Genomic DNA, 16266 nt, shown 5'->3' with positions numbered 1-16266 from the left:
GATCTGGCCCTAACAGAGAGTCACAGAAGGTAGAGATAAGGCTGAAAACCCGGAAACAGATGTGACACAGACAAACCAGAACAAGTAAAACTGCTGGGCTCATGCCAGACTTGCACAAGTTTGCATAGTTTGAATGATAATTTCTAAAAACAACGAGCCTGAGATTAAGGTCATTACTGTCTGCTTATCTTGACTAGACATGCCTCAACGAAAGACAGAATTACGATACGTGGGTTCAGCATTCAGTACAGCCTTGGAGAAAGGCTAGCGTTATGCATGAATCCTTATCAGAAGGAAGGACAATCATACAAATCTGAGGTTTTCCACACACCCTACACCGTTGAACAAGTAATAGTTCTCGTCATCTTGAAAGCAGATAATGACACGCCCATCTGCCCAATATTCCCTGTTTTGACATTTACTGTTATCCACTCCCTACTTCTCAAGCGGGAGAGTGATTAACATTTGTGTTCGATAAGACAAAATATGGTATGCTGTTAACATTCCAGCACAAAGTAGGCTAGGCTTAGCTTATCTCTGACATGACATATAAGTTTCATTCGACCAGCTCCGGTCATTACATAATGGTTTCCTTCTTGCTGATGGGTGTGGGGCTGCTGCTACTGGTTCGCACAGCAGGCAGTGCTATCCCCGTCACCATCTATCCCCAGTTCTACTCCCAGGCAGGAAGGGTGAAGTTTGAGAGTGGCCGCTGGTCAGGCCATAACGGCCAGGACATCGATAAATACCTTCAGCCCAACGTTGACATTGGAACTCACAGCGGGAGATGGATCAGTGCGGACAGAGGTCAGGAGATCTTTCAAAAGGTGCGTATTGTTGTCAGAACATAAGCACTTACTGCTTGAGTGAGAACCAGCTGCCGGGTAACACGTTGGAGTGAGTTTTACGCCGGTTTCAGCAATATTCTAACACCACAGACGGGAGATAACAGATATGTGTTTCACACTTTGTACCTGGGCTTCGCCTTGACGAGCGGACACCACCGCCTCTAACACGCTGTAATTCGTGGGACACTGTCAAGAGTATATCAAGAGTGCCAGAAACATTTCATTTCATTTGGAGAATACCTAGCTGACGCTGAAATTCGTATTCCTTGCGTATAACTGCCGCAGTCTAAATTGTTTGAACAAATAGACAGATAGTAGATAGTTCTGTATCTACTAGTATATAATTTCATCAACGTAATCAATACGTATAACTCCGTATGTGATATTGTGACGGGTAAGTGAACCCGTCAAGAGTCTTCTTACCAGTACATGGATGGGTTTTGCTCGGTTAAGTATGTTACTTTTCCGTTTTTTATGATGTACAAAAAGGGAGAAAACTCCAAAGAGAGAGAGAGAGAGTGAGTGTTTTTTGTGTCAGATATACATACACGTGGAATAAAGAAGAATGTTTCACTCCCCAATAAGGGTTGAGGCTTATGTGTTCACATACGAGTACAGCAACCCAGCTGTAACATTTATGGTGGAGATGCTAATGATCCCGATAATTGCAGTATGAAAGACATTCAATCCATCTGTTTATGTGAGTAAACTTTCCATTGCCTTGTGTATCTTTGTTCGCCGCCATTTTGCCAACCATGCCGCCCAAGAAATCAAAACATCAAGAAATTAGTGACGATGACTTTGAAACTGTCAAACCATCTAAGCCATTTTCTGGGGTCGGTAACTTGAAACCTCATTGTTTCACTGGTGATGTTTCTGAGGACCCCGAACTTTGGTTGGAGAAATTCGAGGCATGGCGCCAACTGTCCCGCTTATCAGATACTGATACACCGAATGTTTTCCGTCTCATGCTGGATGGGAGGGCAGTCCAGTGGTTCAAAACCCTGTCCGAGGAGGACAAGAAAAATAGAAAAGCATTGTACCATCGGTTTATCACACATTTCAAGAGTTCTCAACAACCGTGGTTAATTGAAAAGCAATTATTTGAAAGGGTTATGGGGGAGTGTGAGCCTCTGGAAGACTATATAAATGCCATTGAAAACAAATGCAGCACACTGGCTAAACCAGACGATGAAAAGATGCGCATTTTTGTAAGGGGCCTCTTGCCACATTTACGAACATTTGTAATCCAACAACAACCCACAACATGTCAAGCAGCCATCCAATCGGCTAGAATAGCAGCCGAATCCATCGCTTATGGGGGAAACAGCAACCCACAGGACCAGAGCTCAATTAAACTGAGAAAGTTAGAAGAACAGGTAAACAAACAGGACCAAACCCTATCAACCATGCTGGATCTTATCATGTCCTTGAAGGCCAAACCCCCAGAACAAGGCCCTGTAAACATGCTGAACACCGTGACCACATCCACAGTTAGCTGTCAATTGTGTCTCGAAGTTGGCCATACAGCGAGAACCTGCCCCAAGTACATGAAAAAGCCCATGTCTAAAGTTGTTTGCCGACGTTGCCACCAGAATGGTCATTTTGAAAGTCAGTGCACTACTAGTCAGGAAAACTAACAAAGTCCACCCAGAACAATGGGGCTCTAGGTGGACTCAGTGAAACCAATGATACCATTAGGCTATCAACAACTTCCTTACCTGTCTTAAAGAACTTTGTCCCAATTTCAATAGGTCAGGACAAACACTATGCCCTCATTGATACTGGTGCGGATTTTTGTGTTGCCAAATATGAAACCATTACCAAGAAGTTATTTTATCTTGCACCAATTCAGAAATCTGACAAAACATATATAGTTACGGCAAGTGATGAAAAGGTAGAAATTCAAGGGACTGTTACATTACAGGTGTGGTTCAATCAGACAATGTTCAACGTGAAATTTTACCTCGTTCCCGGTCTGAACACGGATTTTATTCTAGGTCTGAACTTTCTGTCAAGTCACAATGCACTGCTTGATTTTAGCAAGAATAAGCTGTCTGTTGACCCCAGAAGACAGACTATTGCAGCAGACAATGTAACTATCCCTCCGCGCTCAGAGATAGTTATTTTGGCAAAGCTTAAAGGCAACCCTCTTCCCAACACTGTGTTAGGCATTAGCGAGAATGGAAACTGTGCTTATCCTGAAGGTGTTTTATGTGCCAAAGTGTTATGTCATGTAAATGACAATCATGTATATCAGCGCCTAGTGAACCTGTCTGATGAACCAGTTGGAATCTCGAAGGGTAGTTACATCGGGAAGTTTGTGTGTCTCAGCAAGGATGACAGCTTGTACTACCTTGGAGACGAAGGTGCAGATGAACAGGGGTTTAGTGTCAACAGAGGTGCAAATGAAACTATACCTACCTCTCCTTGTGATAAAGATTCAGATAAAGCCTCTCGGTTCGTAAATCTTCCCCCTGCCAACAGTGACATAACCGAACATCAAAGACAGGACCTCACATCTTTGATTGACGAATACTCTGATGTGTTTGCTCTTCATGGCAAGGTTGGATCATGTGACATTATTACTCATAAAATCAGAGTGAAGCAGGATCAAGCTCCAATTAGATCACGGTCGTACAGATTAGGCCCTCAACAAAAAGCAGCACTTGAAACATGCATCAATGACTTAAAGGATCAAAACATTATTGAAGATTCAGTGAGTCCCTGGGCAAGTCCATGTTTTCTTGTGACAAAGAGACAGAAGAACCAATACCGATTTGTTGTGGACTACAGGAATTTGAACTCTGTCACGGAACTATTAGCCCATCCTTTGCCAACCACTGATGAGTGCCTTGAAAGTATTGGCCACGCACAACCGAAGTTCTTTACCACCTTAGACCTACAAAGTGGGTTTTACCAACTCATGATCGACCCGGACTCGAGAGAGTATACTGCCTTTAAATGTCATCTTGGACTTTTCCAGTTTCGAAGGCTTCCTATGGGGCTCAAGAACTCTCCCGCCTTATTTCAGAGAGTGATGGAAACAGTATTGCAAGGCTTGACATGGAAATCTTGCCTCATCTATTTAGATGACGTCATCATCTATTCCAAGGACTTCAGCCAACATATGACTCATATCAGAGAAATTTTAGAAAGATTGCGGACTGCAAACCTGAAACTCTCTCCATCAAAATGCTTCTTTGGTCATCACAAAATAAAGTATCTTGGCCATATCGTCACTCCCCATGGCATCGCTCCAGACCCTGACAAATTAGCTGCTATTCGCGAATACCCTCAGCCAACTACCTTAAAAGATCTTCGGGCATTCTTAGGCCTCAGCGGTTATTACAGAAAATTCATTGGCGACTATGCAAAACTTGCTCATCCTTTGAACCAGCTGACCAAGAAAGATACACCATTCACCTGGACTACAGAGTGTCAAGAATCATTTGAATGTCTAAAGCAGAATCTCATGACGGCACCCGTAATTGCATATCCAAACTACAATGCCCCCTTTGTCTTATACACAGATGCCAGTTCATTTTCTGTTGGATCCGTTTTATGTCAGGAACAACAGGGAGTGGAAAGAGTCATCGCGTATGCGGGAAGGTCTATGAACAAACCCGAGAGAAACTACACTATCACAGAAAAAGAATGTTTAGCGGTTATTTTTGCCATAAAACATTTTGATTATCTCCTTCGACATGCTCAATTCACAGTAGTAGTTGATCATTCAGCATTAAAGTGGTTGTTGTCTGTAAAAGAACCAACTGGTCGCATTGCACGATGGGTGACATATCTCATGTCATATGATATGACTGTTGTTGTGCGCCCGGGAGTATTGCATGGCAATGCGGATGCCATCTCAAGACGAACATATTCGGATGCTGAAGAATCTCTGGAGAATGAGGAAGATGATCACTCTATCCTTACCTGTAACGTTCCAGATACCACACCCGTCTCGCCCCTGATTCAGCAACATCCATTGCCGGAAATCGAGCAAACTGCTTCAAATGAGGTCTGTGTCAATACACTGAAAACACGACAAGCTGACCCCGAACGTCTTGTGAAAGGAATTCCACAAGTGGCGACAACTGGATATACTAACTCTGCAGACATGGTATGTTCAGAAGTGTCAGACAGTACGCTCAATAAACTACAATTGGAACAGTGCAATGATCCACAATATCAAGACATGATCAAGTATCTGAAAGAAGGTGCTCTTCCTGATAATGAGAAAAGGAGGCAAGATGTTTTTAATGCCTCCAGGTTTTATTTTCTGCACAATGATATCCTATTCCATGTGTGGATCCGTGAGAATCGGACGAGGAACGACAGCATGGCATCTATTCAGCTTGCCATCCCAGATTCAATGAAGTCACAGATACTTAGAGAAATCCATGATGACCCCCTTGCTGGTGGTCATTTCGGAATTGATCGAACAATTAATAAGGCCAGGTTGAAATACTTTTGGCCTCGTATGTGTTCAGATATTATAAAATGGGTGACTTCATGTGATGTTTGTAATCAACGTAAACGGCCATCTCAACCAGTGCGAGCCCAGATTACACCCATAACTGCATCTGCTCCTTTTGAGAGAGTTAGCACAGACTTTCTTGGACCTCTACCACTGAACAAACAAACTGGAAACAAATACCTATTAGTGTTTGTAGATTACTTCACCAAATTTGTTGAATTGTTCCCTGTTTCTGACATGAAAGCAGTGACTGTGGCAAATAAGTTAGTGTACAACATCATATGTAGACATGGTGCTCCGAAATATCTACATAGTGACCGTGGTTCAAATTTTCTCTCTGAAGTTGTGAAAGAAACTTGTAAGCTGATGGCAGTGAAGAAAACTCAAACTACCAGCTACCATCCAAGGTGTAACGGGCAAAGTGAAAGGTTCATGTCTACTGTCCAAGCTTCACTTTCCAAATACTGTGACAAAATGCATGATGAGTGGGATTTGCATGTACCTTTCATACAGTTTGCCTACAACACGACACCATCCCTTGACACAACGAATTATTCTCCCTACTTCCTTGTTCACGGACGCCATCCTCGATTCCCCAGTGACACAACACTCGATCTAGGCCCTAACTGCTCTCTTACAACGGCGGACTATGTATCTCAGTTAGTGAGCGGTTTAGAACATGCTAGGAAAAGATCATTTCCAAGAAATATAAACATGGACAGTGGTATTACCGTGTCAAATGGTTATCATTTGACCAATCTTACAACTCCTGGATTTCCTATAGTGATCTGTCAGAAAATGGTGAATTCCATCCACTCTCAACTGAGAACAGATAGAAGAAGCCAGCGTAAACAGTAACGCTGAACTAAGTAATCGTTTGGGAAGTAAACGTGTGTAATAAGCAGAGAAATAGTCGTTAACTGTTAATTCCAGAAGCCACTTGTAGTGTTACCTTGATAATTCCTTCAAATTAGTTACCATTGTTAGTACAAATATTGTGTTATGTTATTCAATTGTTGTTTTTCATGCTAGTTCTAATGTTATCATTGTGACATTAGTTTCAAGACAGCACTGAAATGTGAATCATGAATAGAATTCGAAACACATGACTAATAATGAAGAATCAGTTTCTCTTTCGGAAACACAAAGCCAATGAATGGTATCTTGAATATGTTTAACCATTTTTTTTTAATGGTTTCTGACTTTACCACGAAAATGATGGTGCATTCAAATGCCAATTTCAACATTGTATATGTTTCACTGGACCACAGGGACTGATCATGAACCCTTGTGAAATACTGCAGTTGTGAACAAATTTGGTAAATATTTGATCATGTTATACTCTGTTAGTTACCTATGCATCTATCATGATTCTGGTTACTTATGCTGTGTATGGTATACAATTTGATATATTGTTTTTCTAGTCGGTTTGCTTCCTTCGAAACAAACACTATCTACTAATACTCAGTTAAACAGTATTATTATACTATATCCAGTATTAATCATTTTGACATTGCATTGTATGCATACTTGAAGTTTATCTCACCTATATAGTTTAGTTTCTTACATGTGTCACATATTCTTTATGAAGGCGATTGATACATCCATTGCATTCAGTTAGATATTTCACAACATTTCATCGGTACTTCAGCATGTTTGATCTGTAAAGCTTTAAGTGTCCTACTTATCTCACACTAGTGCAAGGGCCCTGCACTGTTGTTTGATTGGTATCATACTTCCGACCTATTATTAAATTTTGGTTAATCACAAATCCTTTCGTTAGGGGGAGGGTGATGTGACGGGTAAGTGAACCCGTCAAGAGTCTTCTTACCAGTACATGGGTTTTGCTCGGTTAAGTATGTTACTTTTCCGTTTTTTATGATGTACAAAAAGGGAGAAAACTCCAAAAAGAGAGAGAGAGAGTGAGTGTTTTTTGTGTCAGATATACATACACGTGGAATAAAGAAGAATGTTTCACTCCCCAATAAGGGTTGAGGCTTTGGGTAAGTGAACCCGTCAAGAGTCTTCTTACCAGTACATGGGTTTTGCTCGGTTAAGTATGTTACTTTTCCGTTTTTTATGATGTACAAAAAGGGAGAAAACTCCAAAAAGAGAGAGAGAGAGTGAGTGTTTTTTGTGTCAGATATACATACACGTGGAATAAAGAAGAATGTTTCACTCCCCAATAAGGGTTGAGGCTTTGGGTAAGTGAACCCGTCAAGAGTCTTCTTACCAGTACATGGGTTTTGCTCGGTTAAGTATGTTACTTTTCCGTTTTTTATGATGTACAAAAAGGGAGAAAACTCCAAAAAGAGAGAGAGAGAGTGAGTGTTTTTTGTGTCAGATATACATACACGTGGAATAAAGAAGAATGTTTCACTCCCCAATAAGGGTTGAGGCTTATGTGTTCACATACGAGTACAGCAACCCAGCTGTAACAATATCATACGTAGGTGATGCTTAAATGTACGCATATGATATTTTAATCCTACGATACCATCTTTGTTGTTACTACAAGTCGCATGCTACAAGTTGTTACTACAAGTTGTTACTACAAGTTGTTACTACAAGTCGCTCCGTGAGAACGCACCTTGTAGCTAATCTGCATCAGTGCCCCTTCAGACACACACAGAATTTCAATCTTTTTCGCGCATAATGTTAAATTTGATCAGATATACCGTTCAAATGCAACGTCTTAAAAATATTACATCGCACTTTTTCCGTCCATGGCTACGTGCGTGAGTGCCTGCGAGTTAGTGTCAACTGCATGTCACATTACTAGTCCACTGAGATACTATCCAATAGCTTAACTTGGATACCCTACTCAGGCACAGCATACTGACTCCCATAGTGCCGAGCTCCATATGAGTAACCACCTACTGGACTCTTATGCTTATCGCTGTAGTGGTCGGAACCACTGGCTTACAGCAGTCTTGGCAGAGTGAGTGAGTGAGTGAGTGAGTGAGTTGAGTTTTACGTCGCACTCAGCAATATTCCAGCTATATGGCGGTGGTCTGTAAATAATCGAATGTGGACCAGACAATCCAGTGACCAACAGCATGGGCATCGATCTGCGCAACTGGGAATGTGTCAACCAAGTCAGCGAGCCTGACCGGCCGATCCCGTTAGTCGCCTCTTACGACAAGCATAGTGGCCTTTTATGACAAGCCTCTTCTACCCCGGACCTTCACCGCGGAGGAAAGAGAACAACTGAACATTGAAAGATGGACCCTTATTCGAAATGATTTTGGTTTCCAAGCACAATTTTCAAAGCGTTATTTTTTGTGGTTTTCTTTAACCTGGTTTGTCAGCACGATGATTCTTCGCTCTCTCTCCTGTCATCTTTACCTTTTTCGTGACACTCTGTTCAAAACAGCATTTAGAACAAACACTCTTTCGTTTGATTTGAAATGGCTTCCACACAGGTTGCATTCATACGTGGGCCTGAGGGTCCATTACTCATATATAGAGATTGATTTTTTATGTCTTGACTAAGTATGGCTAACGTGTTGACAAATGCCAGCGCCAATGCCATTTCGCACACTGAAATGTGTTTCATTTCATTGTCCAGTGCCCAGAGGATCCTAAACGCCCTGGTTACCCCGACCCAACATACTTCTGGGACCGACGGGATGCCATATCACAGAAGTACATCCACAACATCAACAAATATGGTCGTTGCCCGTACAGAGTCATTTCCTTCAATGGTAAGAAGTAAGGCTATACATGAACTAATGCGCTCTTACACATTGAACAGGACCTCTTGCTATACAATCATTATTAACGTACCTGATTTTTATTTCCTTGTCAGCGTGATACTAAATTTCCTCTTTGCTCTTGTCTTTGTAATCCTTAATACGGTGATGATCTTCAGAAACCAATTCTTGTCCAAAGGATGGACTAACGGGACTGACTGGTCAGGTTGGCTTATCATGACTTGGTTTATATGTGTCACGTTATCCCAATTGCTCATGCTGTTGATCTCTGGATACTTTGGTCCAGACTGGCTCGACAATAACCAGAATGGAAAACAGGCAAAGCAAACTTTATCAAGGATACCGGAATCAGTTAAAAGAAAAGAAGCCGTTTACTCACATTTTCTATTGACAATTTGAGGCTTTCGGTTACTAAAACTGTGACACAAGCAATTGCAAAATAGAACAATCACAGGCACGTTCAAGTATAGAGCCAACCTTTTCAATATATATGATAAAACTCAAGATGTGATAACTACTTCGAACGTCGAAATGGATAGACAGTGATCATTGTAATGTCTTTACTCCAGTGTTGCATCATCCAGGATCCGGTACTTATCAGAGGGATCTATTTATTTCCCTTGAAAAATTTAAATGATTCCTAAACTTCAAGTCCAAAGCATTCATTCTTTATTGATTAATTTTATATCAGGTTTGTATTGGCCGGACTGGATGCCGAAAACAGCTTACGGAGGCAAGTTTCCCCAGAACATGGACGCCGCCTCAGAGTTCATGCTCTTGTTTATGGAAGCAGTGAACGGTTCTGCTGGAGGGGTTCCACCTCTCTTAGAGGTCTACAACGAACCGGGCGCTGACTACAAATACCTCCACTGGGACACAGTCATTGCCTACCATCAGGCTGTTGCAAAAAAGCTCAAAACCAAGTTCCCTGCTCTACAGGTTGGAGGTCCGACCAACACAGGTACGGTCTCCCACTCAGACAGGGACGACTTTAAGATATGGAAACGTCTGGCCGACTTCATGAACATGTCCCTTACCGACATGGACTTCTTCTCCCTCCATGATTACAGCCACCTGAAGGTTGCCGGCGGCGCATACAACTTTTACGGCAGCAACCCAGCCAGGCTCGAGGCATTCATGGACTTGGTGGAGAACTATGCACATGTTATCAGCGGGAGAGATGTGCCGTTAGTCATCAGTGAGTACGGTCTCACGTTGATCATTGGTATAAATGACCAGAAACCAAGTACCTTTGCTGACTGGGCATACGCCTACCAGCACAACGCTCATATGTTCACCTACCTGAGCTACAGGGACGTTATTTACTCAGCTATAGCATTCCTTATATCCTACACAGACTTGAAAGGACAAGCAAGCATCAATTACAGGTGAGATAGTATTGTTTATAGTCACTCTAAACAGGTTAAATATTACCCATATGAATACAAGTAACAACGTTCCGATACTTTTTTCGATTTTAGATTTAACAGTGCCCACTTTCACAAAGCCCGCCTATACTGTAGTATAATACGGTTCGACGTTTTTGATTGTTTAAGACGTCACGACCAGAATACATTAAATCATCTCAACGCTGAATTCCTTCACTGGCGTTAAATGTGTAATATGTACAATAACCTACCCAATACTGTTTATCTGGAATTATTGTTTATCTGTGCATTGTGACAGAATTAATGCTGTAAGGCCCTCTTCAAAATAAACGTTTGACTTCCAGTTGTGGCAGGTGTTGTCAAGTCAGATTCCTTGGGTCCTCATGTACATTTTCTTATTCCAGCCTGTTTGAAAGGAACGGCACTGAGAGAACAGTTTCTGATGCCTTCAAGTTTTGGAAGAGTTTCCGTGACAACCAGAAGTTCCTGAGAGTTGATAACGCTTATGACGGCAGTGAGAAGACGATAGCCTCACACGCTCTTGCCAACGTTGCAAGCCGGGAGGTGACAGTACTCCTCCACAACTACGACAAGGCACAAGCTACAATCAACCTCACCTTCCCTAATAACTGGCTTAAACCATCATCTGCCACTTCAACCTGCTTCTATCGGCAACTTCCCAATAGCGTATCAGTCTTCCAACAGAACAAAACCGTCCAAATCAGTCACAATCAGATCCGTCTGGAACCGGAATCAAGCTGCTTCTACAGCTTCAAGTCAAGCTATGATATTGCTCATGCGCAGACGATAAATGAAGTTAAGTATTACGGGGCAGCAGTGGTCATGCCGATCAAAAACAACGCTGTAACCACCCAGGTTGGCATTCCATTCCTTGGCAACATCATAATAGCGCGACTCAGAGTTGCTGTTAGTCTCAAGGACAGGTCATCCTCAACTAAACCCCGCACGGTTTCCATAAACGGCCATGTTCTGACGTCATTCCTGTTCCTGTCTGACGCTGCGAGCCAAGGTTTTGAAACGACGCAGTGGGAGGTGTACGAATATAACGTCCCTGTCGCTGCTTTGAAACAACATCACAACACTGTTGTGTTTAGATTTGGCCATGTTTCTGGCTCTGTGTCAAGCGTCGCAATTATGGTTGGTCGTTGAAAGGTACACGTGATAACGGTGATTGCTTCCTAATGTCTTTCACGTACGAAACTTGAAATGTTGTTCTTTCTTCTAGGCCGTTCCGAATTTCTAAACAGCAAGCATGTATACTGATTTAACTGAACTAATGTATATAAAGGTCAGTTGCCCTTTAATTGTGAGTTAGCGCCTATAATGTAAGTGACAAAAAATGCCGACAAATAAAAGTTATAGGTCACCTCATGGGTATTTACCATTTACATGATCACTGCAGCAGCTACTATACTCATCACAAAAAGTTAAGCAACACAAACTTGTAGTTTCATTACATTTTCATTTCAGAGAAGCATTTACTGACATTGCATAACGTAAAATGATGCAATAGAAAGATGAAACGAGTACACACGATAAACAAAATTAAATGAAATCGTATTAAGCAATAATAGACTTACAAATCATCAAAAGCATGTATTCGTGAAGCAGTCGTGCAAAATGTGCTGCACAAAACGTTAATGTAAACGTTAACGTTAATGTACAAGTCAGTTTTGGTTAGAGAAGCAGTGTACAATACCGCGTACGACCATCATGGGCACGAATGCCAGCTTCTACACGTCTTTACATTGACCAAATGAGCCTTTAAAGCTGTTGGTGTGGAATGTTCTGCCATTCTTCCTGTAACGGAAGATGAAGCTCAAGTGACCTTTCGGGGCCGTCCATATGTGTGATAACATCATTAACAACTCTTTCTCGAGCATGATCATCCACAAAGGGAATTATCACCAATAACAATTACGTTAGGACCCGCCTGTTGTACCAGAGGAATGATTTTAGGTTTTAACCGGTCAGGCTGCAAGTGCGAAGTATGGAACAAATACATGCAACACATTTTGCATGTTGTTTCTGAAGGTAGTTGTGTTCGGAAATTGTTATCAATGTTATCAGATAAATCAATCGGTCAGTCACTAAAGGTTATGAACTCCTTGAATATTTACCTTTCAGTAGCATGCCGGCAAATATCGCTATCGAGGTTGATAAAGATAATACGCTGAAAATACATGTTGCTTAATTATTTGTGAGGAGTATATTTGCATTGATCCACAGTTGGTATTCTTCATTCAGCTATTGTGCGAGAGCGGTGGGGTTCGGGTGGTCAGGCTTGGTTGACTCATGTCACCGTTTCGAAATTGCGTACATCGATCCTCATGCTATTGATCACTGGATTGTCATATTCATACCGCCGCCGTATAAAAATGAAGCATTGATGTGTGCGACGATGAACAACAAACAAATGAGTTCAGCTTCATCAAACACAACACACAGTTTGCTTAATATTTATTACCAAACCTTTATCACTATCGATATTTAAAATGTTTTAGGTTTAAAATTCTTGTCTGGTATGCCCAAAATATAATACAAAGACTAACAGTAAAAACTTTCATCCAAGTTCCAATACTATCAACATTACACTGAAAACGTTAAAACAGTCGTTCGTCACGCTGAAGACCCGTGATCGATTCCCCACATTGCGTAGATCTACATGTGAAGCCCATGTCTGGTGTCCCTCGCTGTGATATTGATTGAATAGCCCTAAAAGCGACGTAAAACTCACTCATTCACTGGTGCTCTCATTCAAGCTTGATTTAGGATCTCACATCTGCCAAAACTTAAACTTTCTGCCGGAAACAAAAGTACTGTCATTATATCGAACTGGTTATATGCCACGGGCAGGTAAATCACATAAATATTCTAAACCGTCATGCTCGATTCCTGGAAGAGCCTAAATAATATAATCGGTTAAACCTTCCCTTCAGTTGTGTGCTCAAATTGGATATTCCTCCGGTAAGATTACAAAATTCCGGATACAATCTGCCACGTCTGAAAGCAACATTTCGTTAGGGTTAGGGTTAGGGTTAGGGTAAGGTTTAGGTTTGGGGTTAGGGTTAGGTTTAAAGGTACGGGTTAGGGTTAGTATGAAATGACACTAAACAATATAGCTGGTAGGTATCCGGTGTTCTGTAGGCGTACCATTCCTCCTCTTTCGTGAGATAGCTTTTCTACCATGGAAAGGACTGACATGGAAAAGAAATATCTCAAGGTACCACGTCTATGTCGGAAACGGTTTTCTCTATGGTCAAAGGGAGACAATTACCTCCATATCAGAATTAACGCCCTTCCCTTGTCTTCGTACAGTGTCGTTTGTGAAACTTCGAACACGGCATGGGCCCACATTCAAAGGGAGCTAATTGCGTATGCCGAACAAAGAGTTATGCCTCTTGTTCCAACGGGAGGTAAATCTGTTTCGCAAATAATTCAAATTATGCATAGTTATTTCCCTTTGACCATGAACGACATGGTTACTCCAATAGAAGACGTTTTATCAGTTTGGTTCGGAGGTAACAGACCCGATTAAAGAAAAACCGTCTTTGCGCTTCCCATTAAACCGGTACCAGTCAAATCGCCCCAGGTACAAAATGCCCCAATACAATGGTGAAATTGCCCCTGATTTTTTATCAAAGTGACCCAGTTCGTTTATAATGAGACGATCCCTTCTACCTGTTTCTTTCTATAGTGATAGTGAGATTCTATGGTCGCAACATCCTTAATAGTTGCAGCATGAAAGTTATGTTTTCATGCCAGCTATCGTTGATAGTGAAGCTAAGTTTAACTTCAAAATGGACATACAAATAGTGTCCTATGCAATATTGATCATAGCACACTAATTAGCATAAAGCCATGGTCTGTTCCAAAAAAGTCACTTTGAAAATTCGCATTGTTCATTTCTGTACTAATCTCTCCCTAGTAAAGTCCTTTTTAAGTTTCCTATCTTCCTACCACTGGGATTGCAGTTAATACCGAACTTAGTTTAACAGATATTGCACACTTTCTCATATTCAACTATATAAATTGTTGAGATAAATGTGAAAAAAACTTCTTTTTCTATTTCTGACTGCACTATGGCATCATGACTTCATGGGCCTGTCTCCGTGGTGTAGCGGCTAATTATACCTCTGTGACATGTTCACAAAAGCCAAAAAGAGCTCATGTACCAGCCGTGAGCCATAAGGAAAGGTGCTAGCACAAGCAGGAATCAAGGATCATCACAGACACCCCCACCTCTCCAGTGTAGATCAACGACCAATACAACCCACTGCCACTTCATCCAAAGAAAATGGTTTTCCTGTGTCCTAGGTTCGTATGTAATATATTCTTTTCTTTTCTTGAATGATACAGTTCGAAAAAGACCTTTATTTAACATTCACGAGGTAGTTCTTTAAACGTTTGGGGAACCGTTATATTAACATTAGGTTCGCCATGATTTGTGATAAAAATCGATGATCTTGTCTGATTTGACTGATGATGATGGGCAGGTATAGAAGTGAAACTCAATGCAGTTGGCTACAAGTACCTCCAGGAGCATTATTTATCACATTATAGTCAGATATGTGTGAGTGAGTTTAGTTTTACGCCACACTCAGCAATATTCCAGCTATATGGCGGCGGTCTGTAAATAATTGAATCTGGACCAGACAATCTAGTGACCAACAGCATGGGCATCGATCTGCGCAATTGGGAACCGATGACATGTGTCAACCAAGTCAGCGAGATTGACCACCCGATCCCGTTAGTCGCCACATACGACAAGCATAGTGGCCTTTTATGGCAAGCATGGGCTGCTGAAGGTCTATATTTTACCCCGGGACCTTCACGGGTCTAGTCAGATATGATCTTCCACTTGATACATTAAGCATAATGAAATCATATTACAGGTTTTCAGGGTAGAGTTTTGTTTCTATTTATTGATATTCATTGGACGATACGCGAAAAATGCAGGCAATCAACAGTCTGAAAACACTGTGAAATGGATAAATAGTTCCCACAAACAGGCAACTTCGATGAGTTCCAAGCTTTGGAAACAAACCTTGAACAAGACAGCCATCTTTTGTGGTGAGTAAAGTTATTATTTTGGGGTTTTTTTTAGGGTGGAGTAAGTGCCAGTTTCCTACTGAAAGCAATTCATCCAATGAGTCAACATGTGTCATCTGTCAAAATTTCTCATATATTTGTTCTGATGTTTAAAGGTACACTAACAACATCATCATGCCCTCATATACATATGGTAAACATCCGATTAACCTCCGTAAACAGCTTTTAAACGTTAAGGTGAGATCTACGTTGAAACAACGTCTAGGCTTCAACGTCTTGTAGACTTTCAGTTTAAACTATATGAAAAGGTGTAGACGTCATTTAAACGTCTATTAGATATGTTTATGAGCCTGTGGACTTACGAGATTTGTTCAAGCAAACATAGCTTGTCATATTTTCTGTAACATAACATGACGGTTCGTCTTTATTCAGTTAGGTCAGTTAATTTCAGTTACTGAAGTTGCGAATTTAGTATTTTCACTGCAAACTCGAAAACAAATCTGAAAATTAATGTGTTTCTACGAGTCGGTGCTCTGAAAACTATTCTGCGAGGGACATGTTGTACAGATTGATTGGTCAGGAGGTGTGGCGCCTTCATCCAATCAGCAATGTTTCTTGATAAACCGGTTCCGGTTTTAGGTTTTACTGCCGCTTCCTACTTCCGGTGTTGGACCTGTGCATCTGTCAGTGTTGTGGCTGTGGTCCGTATTCACTAGCGTACGGTTCACTGAGTGACCGCACCCAGCTCTAACATTAGCATG

The 16266-nt window shown here is 41.4% G+C and overlaps 1 protein-coding gene across 1 annotated transcript; it reads left to right on the top strand.

Moving 5' to 3' along the window:
• Nucleotides 1-522: 522 nt before the first annotated feature.
• Nucleotides 523-12543, top strand: LOC137283550 (beta-porphyranase A-like). The gene is made up of 4 exons (XM_067815112.1): nt 523-827; nt 8900-9035; nt 9736-10432; nt 10837-12543. Exons 1-4 carry the CDS (start codon nt 543-545, stop codon nt 11600-11602), a joined length of 1884 nt encoding a protein of 627 aa, XP_067671213.1. The 5' UTR covers nt 523-542; the 3' UTR covers nt 11603-12543.
• Nucleotides 12544-16266: the final 3723 nt, after the last annotated feature.

This window comes from Haliotis asinina, chromosome 5 (assembly GCF_037392515.1).
Source record: "Haliotis asinina isolate JCU_RB_2024 chromosome 5, JCU_Hal_asi_v2, whole genome shotgun sequence".
NCBI classification, from domain to species: Eukaryota; Metazoa; Mollusca; class Gastropoda; order Lepetellida; family Haliotidae; genus Haliotis; species Haliotis asinina.
Note: the sequence above shows the minus strand (reverse complement) of the source record. Positions and strands in the feature narration are given on the sequence as shown.